Genomic DNA, 9,911 nt, shown 5'->3' with positions numbered 1-9,911 from the left:
AAAAAAAAAAAAAAAAAAAAGTAAAGTATATGCAAGTCAAAATTATTTCTGATAAAAATCACAAACTCCACAGAAATCAGTCAAGATATATTCAAACTTTCATGCACATTTTAATCTCAAGGCCAGGCATTTCACTTCAAGAACATCTTAATGAGCACCAATGAATTTTTTGCAGTAAGATGTTTGATGTCAACTTTTTATTATGGGAATATTTTACATCTCACACAAAGGAGGACTGGTACTTGGAAGCTTAATTACTAGAATCATTAAGACTAAGGTGAAGAATTTGTACAGTGCCTTCCACAATTTCAAAGAGGTTGTGACAGACACTTGTCCTCCTGCAGTTTCTTCTTTTTTCAGACATAGTTTGAGGTTAACAGTTCACAGTAGAAGTTCTAGAATATCTCTGCTGTCTCTGATCCAGCAGCACGGTAAGATGCAAGGGAGTCAAGAGGTCTTTTGTTAGATAATTCATAACTGATCTGCATCATGATGAGGAAATAAAGAAGCCACTCTGGTATTATTCCACTTACAAACACCATGTAGAGGTATCCAGCTATCCACGGTTACAGCAAAAACATCTGCCCCTTGCGCAGTCAGCTCACAGACAATGTCTAAGTGTCCACCTTAGGCTGCTCGATGACGAGGGGGATATACTCATCTTCATCCCTAGTGTTCACAGGAGTGGCTTTTCAAAAAGTAGTCTCCACATTGAGTAAGCCGATTATTTTCAGCAGCCCAAAAAAGAGATTTGCTTGAATCGTTTTCTATTTTTTTCTTGCAATTAATATCATTCTTGGTTTTCTTCTTGCTCCTCATCCTCATCAAAACTGCCAACTCAGAGACACTGAGTACCAGTGGGAATAAGGTGTCCATGTATTTCCAACAATTCGAGTTGGCTGAGGTGTTCAGAAAAGTCTAAGGGATTCTCTGGGTCTGGTTTTCCATCATCATTTACTTTCTCTTTTTCCATTTTTACTACGGCTCTAAATAAAAGGCATTTCAAATGCCAGCATGTAAACAATCTTTCTAGAGATAAATTATGCCTGCTTTACTTTATTCATTAAGATCCCACAGAGGGGGAAATTGCCGCATGCTAGGATAGATGCTACTTTTGAACAAGAGGTAATAAATGGAATACATTCATCTTCAATTACGGATACTAAGGTTCAAATTCATTTTAATTTTGAACAATTATTTGTACTTAGTAATGCAAAGTCTGATTTAGATTTACCTTCTGAATATCTCAAAAGCATGTCTTGGTGCTGGTGGGATGTTGCACTTTGGTGTGGCTGACTGAGTGGGCCAATATCCTGTCGTGAGCACCCGGACCGTAAGATCAACACCACCTAAAGATACCTATGTAAAACAGAAAGAGATACTCTCCTCAAAATTAACTAGGATTTGTTATCTGTTCTGTTTAGACACCGTGTTAGATTTACCAAAGCAGTTAGCTCCATGTCTAATGACTAATTTAAACACCTGCCCAGTTGTTTTTTCAGATCTGGTTTGAGGTAACAGTTCACTAGGCAGATGTTCTAGAAGTTTCAGAACAGTTCACCAGTAGATTTTCTTAAAGGTTAGACCCATCCAGTGTTTCCCAAATTTTAAATACTCTGGCAAACAGTCATAATTATTGCTTGTGATGTTAATTTAAAAACACTGAACAAAGAATAGTTTTTGGCATATAAATCAAGTCTTACTGTTATCACTGAGAACTGAAAAGTTTGGGCCTTTTTAAATAAAAGGTCAAGGGGGTCAATCATATCATTTTAGAGAAAATTCTAGCATAAGATCCTTCATCTCAGTTTAAAATACCTTTACCATCTTAATACACAATGTTATTTCTAATATTCCAGCACCTATTTCAACTAAACAAAACTTTTATGTTTTAACATGTAACTCACATTGTAACCTCTGCATAGGACACTATAGATCGCTACATAGCAGGTGCTCTATAAATATCTGCACAATGAATGACTACTTCTATGTTAGTATCACTGTCACAATTATTTTCTTCTTTTAAACAAATTAATTTTTTAAGTAAACAGCAATAAAGCACAACAGAAACTCTTATGGATTAAATATTATCTTTATTATTGATATTCAGAACTAATAAACCATCATTCCATTTTTATCTTACCTCAGTGATTTAGTAATATAAATTTTTAGGGGGAGGAATCAGAGTTTATGAATATCAAGGACCATTCTACACTCAAGACTGCTTCACAAGTATCCACGAAATGATTACTTAAAGAAACTGAAAATAAAAAAATTAGATGACACACAGAAGAGAGGATCATAGCAGAGACTCTTAGACGATATACTGGGGGAGGTGGAGAACTGTTTATATGTTTGCAAGTTGGCTGGGGTAAGGCAGGGTCCCAATGCGGTCAGTCCATTCATCCCATATCGATATGCATGGGATCTATCCCAATCCTCCCTATAGCTCTGAATGTGTAAAATTAGTGGAAGAAAAAAAATTAAAAGCTTATTATAGCAAACAACAACAACAAAAAATACAAAAAAACATGCCAATATATTAGATTTAACTACAAATTCCTAAACAATCTAAAAAAAAATCCAGGATAATTACACTACTCAGTTCCTGTCCACCCAAAATTTTTATCACAAACTTGCATCTTTCCTCCTCTCAGATCTTCTCCACTGTAAACACTGATATATAAGGCAAATCATGTAACTATTTACATTAGAGTCGGAATGTTTTCATATAAATGGTTATTCTACAGAATTAGATATTTTCACATATCTGGTTTGTGAAAGTTTTTAGATATCAAAAGAAAGACTCACAAATCTGTTAAATGGTTGTGATGTATCTATAATGCATCCTACAATTTAAAAATTGCAGAATGCTCTAAATTTAAGGTTAAGTTGAAAATCAGAGTAAAAAATGAAACTAAATTGTGAATATCATTAAATGCTCAAAAAACCACCATTGGACTCCAAAGCCATAAAAGTTCCAGCTCACCAGCTTTGGGGAGTTATACCGAACACATCTGTAACACATTAATTTCTGTGTTTTTATAGTCTCAGTTCACCTGCTACCCACCCTTAGAATGTAAGGCCCATTTTTAGCTAAACTTATAGAGGAGAATGACAGTAGTAAGGTATAGAAAGATCATGTGACTATCCCAAAATGACACAATCCTGGGGTAAAGTGAAAAGAAGAGTACTAAAACTGAGTAAACTTGTGTAAGCCCAGTATTCTTTCCACAATTTATAATAGATTTGTACTATCTTTATTAACAGCAGAATAATTCTCTTTATTAAATTGTCAGTGTATTCCTTTCAAGTGGGGAGGAGAAACTGAATTTTAAAATAATAAAAAGTTTTAACATAAAACATAGAAAAAGAAGAAATGTGAAGAAAAATAATTAAGTACTCACAGACAAAACATATGTTGTCACTAATGACATTTAAAGAAACGACTGTCATCTGCTAAATGGATGAAAATGCCCACTATAAAAGACTTTACATGAATATGTAAGTAGAAATTAATGCAGAATCTTACACCAGTTGCCTGTAGATGTTGCCTGAATTCATCCATCGTTGTGTTTGAGATGCTCATATCCCTAAACATTCCTTCCAGTTTTGATGTGAACTGACATCCACATTCAGTCTGTGGAAGAAAAACACAAATATACACAAATGGTAGATTTTTCTGTGTATACAGGAAATAAATTATTTCATGTTATTGCTATCCCTGATAATCTTTCTGTAAATTTTTCCAACAGTTGCTCTATGCCTGTGGTTACCAAACTTTTAGGATTTTATTTTAAAATGGAAATTCCCAGATTCTTTCAGAGATTCCAATATACCCCCATGAAAGGTAGGGCCCAGAACTCCGTGTTTTTAACTAGCATCTCAGGTGATTCAGGTACAAGTATTATATGGACCACAATTTGAGAAAAAGAACTATATGGCAATAACCTTTTTGTTGTTTCCCTTTTACTAATCCTCCCTTTCAGGCCTCCATGAATGTATCTTGACATAACAAAAGACAATTCCAGCAAACTCTGAATATGCCTGAACTTGAAAAAAATGTTAGTGTAGCCTGTGTTCTTCTCAAAACAATCTACCTTTATTTCTAGAAATAAACACTTAAAAATCAACCAAATAATTTCCAATCACATGTTGTCAGTACACAACCATGATAAACATCAGTTAGGTGCATTCTGTTCCATCTAAAACATACCTTACCTTTAACTTAGATATCATGTTTTTTTCAGAGTCATCAGAAACACTTTTATTTGTGAGAAGTCTCCTTGCCAAGTGTTGTTTATAATAACGTTCAAATACATCTTTTTCTTGCATAAACCTAAAAAGGACCATTGCCTTATCCAATATTGTTTCTACTTCTTGTTCTGTTAGCTGCAAAATTAAGATGATTTAACAATTATATAATTTTAATTCTACAGAAGTAGCATTACAGTTCATGTATAGCTTAAAAACACTATTGTTTGAAAACATAGATATCTGGCTGACGTACATCAGAAAAAGGGATACAGTTTGAGAAAGTGCCTCTTACTTCACATAGTAGTATCATTCTTACATTCTCATTTAGTGCATCATGCATGAGAGGTTGGAGTGGAATTCTATTCTGTAGAGGGCTACTACTGAAATGGAGGCATAAGGTAATACAGGGCTGGATTAAGGCATGACTGAGAATACAGGAAATGAAATTTTAGTCACGGAGATTATGTTATGAAGCCTTTGCACATGCAGGCAAAACATTACGCAGCCAAAAGACAGTTTTTTTCATTTAAGCTCACTGAAAGCCTAAATTGTGCAAACAAAAGGCAATAATTTGTCACAATCCAAACAGTAAAAAGACCATTGCCCTTACTTTTAAATACGGGCAAAAGGATTCTGTGGCAGGCTGTATTAATATATTCAGAAAAATGGAAGATGACATGAATGCATAATTAATAGACTTTTCTATTCTGTGCATCCTTAGTGATTTTGTTTCCTTGTTGCAGCTACTGCCTGTAAAACCTGCGACAACTTGCTGCTTTTCCCTTTCATGTCACAAATTCCAAAATGAAGTCAAAAGAGACCAATTCAGATGTGAGCAGAACATGCTTCAGTTGATCTATGCTGCCGTGAGCTCCCCAGGTTCCAGAGGTATCATATCATAAAGGCTTGAAATTGAGCTATACCAACTGTTTTCTGAAATCTACTCTATCTATGCCTTAACATTCTTGCCATCCAATTATTGTTTGACATATAACCTTCAGAACCAGATGAGAGCAAACAACACTCTGTACTACTAGAAAGTTGTTTTCTAGTTCTTTTTGATCTTGAGCATGCCTAACTCTGTCATAAAAGTGACTGTCTACCAACTACAACTGTGTAGTTGTTCAGTTTTTTTTTTTTGAGACAAGGTCTTGCTCTGTCATCCAGGGTGGAGTGCAGTGGCATGATCATAGCTCACTGCAGCCTTAAACTCCTGAGCTCAAGTGATCCTCTGCTTCAGCCTCTGGGACAACAGGTATGTATCACCTTGTACCACTAATTTTTTTCTTTTACTTTTGTAGAGATGGAGTTTTACTCTGTTAACAAGGCTAATTTCAAACTCCTGGCCTGAAGAGCTCCTTCTGTCTTGGCTTCTCCAAATACTGGGATTACAGTCATGAGCTACCAAGCCCATCCAGTTACTCGTTTTTGAAGCCCATTACACATTAAGTGAAATGTCTAACTACTTTGGAGCATGTCAAGTACTTCAAACAATATTTTTTACTAGGCCACGGCACACATTTAAGCACAGCAATGGGTCATGCTTAATTTTTATCTGCAAAATGTCCTAACTTTACATATAATTTTTTATCTTTAAATAAAATTAAATGTATTTTCAAATACATTACTACTTACCCCTTTGACTCCCTTTTTCAGCTTATCATCAATAAATAATGAGAGGTATTCAGGAGACCTGGAGTTGAGGTTGAGAAAATACTCAAAGTCACCAGCAATAGTTTGTTTAAAGAGCCGGTCATTGTTGAATGATTCTAGAAGGAAGCGATCAAACCTACTCTTCAGATCCAATAAGCCCTTAGAAATAAAAACAATAAAATTTGGGACACATTATAATATTTTTTCCATAAATAATACACTTATGACCACGTATATCTTAACTTTGCTGGTAACAAACATGTATATTCATTTTTAAACTCACATAGTTTTGGTATTATTTTCAAGCCTATATGTAAGCCTCTATTAGAAAAGTCAATGAGAAAAAAAAAAAGTCAATGAGAGAAGTATTGTATCTTCCATATATGTATTAATACAATGCAAACTAACCAAAGAACCCCCTCACTGCTTCTCATTCTCCTGTCTTGATGGAATGGGCTAGCCAGGGAAAAAATTAGCTTTAAAAATGTGCCAAAAAGCTGATTAAAACACAAAAACATGGCACATAATTTATTTATAGTACTGCTTGAAAGTAAAATATTTTCAAACCAAAAGTATTTAAACCAGTTGTTTTTTCCAACATACTAACGTATGCAAACACTAAGGCATACCAAAAATTGAAACTCACAATTGAGACTATTTAAACAAGTTCTCCATCAGAGAAGTTAAATGAGAAGCAGCAGTTGAATTTTAGCTCCCTGATATAAATATGCACACCCTGCAAAATTCTAAAGTATTTAGGATAATTACACATATTATTTTACTACTGGGAAAATTAAGTTGGAAGTATACAATACACAGCATGGTAAAAGTGGCCTTTGCAGCACTGGTCAAAATGCCTTTATCATAAACATAGACAATTGTCTGGGTTTACTTACCTGGATATAGTCAACTGGATTCTTTCCTTCTCCTTCTTCAGAAACAAGAGCTTTACCTTGCTCCCTCAAATAGGAACTCATACACTCACACATTGTTTTCAAACCATTTGGCACACGACTAAATAACTTGTACATACAAGCAAGGTCTACAAATCAGAAAGAAAACACAAATTGACTACATTAAAGATTAAAGGAAAAAACATGAATCTGTGTTCACGCTACAATACTTAGAGAAGCTTATTTCTCCACTACCACCATTTGCTGACCACATAACTATTAAAAATATACATATATTGAAATGAAAACTGGAAAAAACAGACTAATCAATAGTTACTACTGTAATTTATAAAACACAACTTTTAGATGAGATGCTCTGAAAGCATCAATTAAATGTCCTAGCAAATTTTAACTTACATGGAAAAGATGCCAAAAACCATAATAAACAAGTGATGTAACAAAATAAATGGCAACTGCAGTTCTGAGTTCCTACGAAATTTATACTACATAACTCTAATGCAGACCTACTGATACAAAAAGGGTAATTAATTAAGGTATAATTGGTAATCCCTGTAATGAGGAAGAAACTTTAAAATCAATTTAAGTCTTATGGGTATTTCCAAAGGTTTAGCTGATTACCATGACAACAAATCAAATAAACTATCCTAGGATTTACTTCATTACACCTCAGGTCAAGTTTTTATGAAATGTATAATATAAACATCACTTTTTCAATATTTTCCTTAGAGCAAACCCTAATGTTTTCCAGGTGGCATCCTAAGCCAGTATCTGTAAAATTTGGTCTATTTCACTATACATTTTAAATTTAGAATAAAAACTCTGGATCCTATCCATTTTTTAATATCATTTTTCACAAGACTAAAATACAGATTTCAAAATACTGTTTTCCCATATGTCTAGTGTTTCTTTGCAATAACAACTTACTGGGAGAACACAGTGTCAGAAATTTACAATGATAATTTTAAAAGTTTTACAATCAGTAACTTTTAAAAATAAAGAGTTTCTAGATCAGACGCTGACCAATGATTTTTCTGTAAAGTATCAGATAATAAATATTTTAAAATGTGGGCCACAGATATCTGACTCAACTACTGTACTCTGACATTGTATATAAATTTATATAAGTTTTCATGAAATATTCTTTCAATTTTTTAAATTAAAAACAAAAAAACCCAGAAAAACCCAAACAACAACAACAAAAACAGAAAAACAGATTTGGTGGACAGGCCCTAATTTGCCTTGGTCTACAGTTCTAAGAGTAGTTTAGAGCTTAAAACTAAAGTTGTATGTATTTTAAAAATATTTAGAAGCAAGTTTTACACAAGTTTAATAAACTTGGTCTACAGTTCTAAGAGTAGTTTAGTGCTTAAAACTAAAGTTGTATGGATTTTAAAAATATTTAGAAGCAAGTTTTATACAAGTTTAACAAACTTTGTTTCAGTGACTTTCAACAGCAAATTTTAATTAGTTTCCATTAATACATGTCTGTAGTCACCTACACATGGCAATTTCATAGCTTCTCACATACTTAGCATAAATTACAACCAAGTTTCCCATATTGAAAACAGGCATTACAAATTCAACAATTTATGGTCACATACTACAGTAAATGTAGCACATCAAATACTTCTAACAAAATGGTCCCCAACTTGTCTATTTCATTCCTATGTTGTTGTAAGTTTTCCTTAGCTATTACATGTTGTATATGTAGCTGTATATAAATTACTAAAATTTCACTGTATTTATATGTCAGGATAAAGGGAATGTAAAAGAGTAAATGAGAATAATTTGGCATTCAAAAATTAAATATCATTATTTCTACATACACTTAATAAAAATAAGCTATCATTTGAACTTAATTTCATAATACTATCTGCATCTAATAACCAATCCAATTTATCCTCCATTCACAGTGAGGAAACTGTTTTTCATTTTCTGATTTATGAGAATTTGGTTTCATAATGGTGAAGTTGCTTCTGATACATACTCAACAAGAGAAACTTTTTTCCAACAGCAGGGCCTATCACAATTAAGACATCTTGCCACCAGTTTCTAGTGGAAGCTCAGAAAAACTAAAGACAACAGTTTCTTTCCGCCCCGCCACCACCCCCGCCAAGACAGGATCTCCCTCTGTCGCCGAGGCTGAAGTGCAAGGGCATGATCTTTCTTGGCTTACTGTAGCCTTGACCTCCCTGGCTGGGCTCAAATGATCCTCTCACCTCAACCTCTCAAGTGGCTGGGACTACAGGCATGCGCCATCATGCCCAGCTAATTTTTGTATTTTTCACAGAGATAGGGTTTTACTAATTTGCCCAGGTTGGTCTTGAACTCCTGAGCTCAAGCAATCCAACCACTTCAGCATTCCAAAAGGACTGGGATTCCAGGCATGTGCCACCATGCCCACACAAGAACAAAAATTTAAAATTTAATTTAGAATCATAGATAGCTACACTGTGTTGTTAGAAACATAAGGTACTAAATAAAGGTGAACTCTGGTAAGTACTATTATAATACTCCTTCATTCACATAAGTGCTTGCCATGATAGGCATACCTGACATCTTTTACATATATCTCCACATAGATGACAGAGATGCTGTAATTCTGGAATGCTCAACAACCTCTTCATCAACATTTCCTAGCCCCTAATCTTCAGCCCATTTAATCATCCCTCCCTACAAGCCCCTAAGGTAGGTAAGAAAACATTCATTCAATGTCGAAACAGTACATTACTTAATTTATTAATATTCATTTTGTTTAAGCAGGGCAAATGCTTTACAAAAAGTCCTAGTCTACCAGAGACCATTCAGGGAAGGGTCATTAAATTAGAACCTGTGGACCAAATACAGCCTGCCACCTATTTATGTACGCTCATGAACTAAGGATATTTTTCACATTTTTAATGGCTAATCAAAAACTGAAAAGAATACTATTTAGTGACACATAAAAATTATATGAAATTCAAGTTTCGGGGCTCATAAAGTCTTATAGAAACACAGTTAGGCTTATTTGTTATTGCCTTACTTTCTCACGATGACTGCATGGCTCACAAGCTATTTTATTCACTATCTAGCCCTTTACCAAAAAAA

General features: G+C 34.1%; 1 protein-coding gene and 1 pseudogene across 2 annotated transcripts in view; both read right to left on the bottom strand.

Moving 5' to 3' along the window:
* The window catches only part of CUL3 (cullin 3), a 107,076-nt gene that overhangs the window by 22,600 nt on the left and 74,565 nt on the right, over positions 1-9,911 (bottom strand). For both annotated transcript variants that reach the window (XM_017529025.2, XM_017529026.2), the window contains 5 exons: positions 6,807-6,952; positions 5,893-6,069; positions 4,222-4,392; positions 3,533-3,640; positions 1,235-1,359 (listed from right to left, as the gene is read on the bottom strand). In XM_017529025.2, the coding sequence (XP_017384514.1) occupies positions 1,235-1,359; positions 3,533-3,640; positions 4,222-4,392; positions 5,893-6,069; positions 6,807-6,952 (727 nt within the window). The remainder of the gene's footprint in view (positions 1-1,234; positions 1,360-3,532; positions 3,641-4,221; positions 4,393-5,892; positions 6,070-6,806; positions 6,953-9,911) is intronic.
* Positions 183-1,228, bottom strand: LOC108304714 (annotated as a pseudogene).

This window comes from Cebus imitator, unplaced genomic scaffold (assembly GCF_001604975.1).
Source record: "Cebus imitator isolate Cc_AM_T3 unplaced genomic scaffold, Cebus_imitator-1.0 Scaffold57, whole genome shotgun sequence".
In the NCBI taxonomy this organism is placed as follows: Eukaryota; Metazoa; Chordata; class Mammalia; order Primates; family Cebidae; genus Cebus; species Cebus imitator.
Note: the sequence above shows the minus strand (reverse complement) of the source record. Positions and strands in the feature narration are given on the sequence as shown.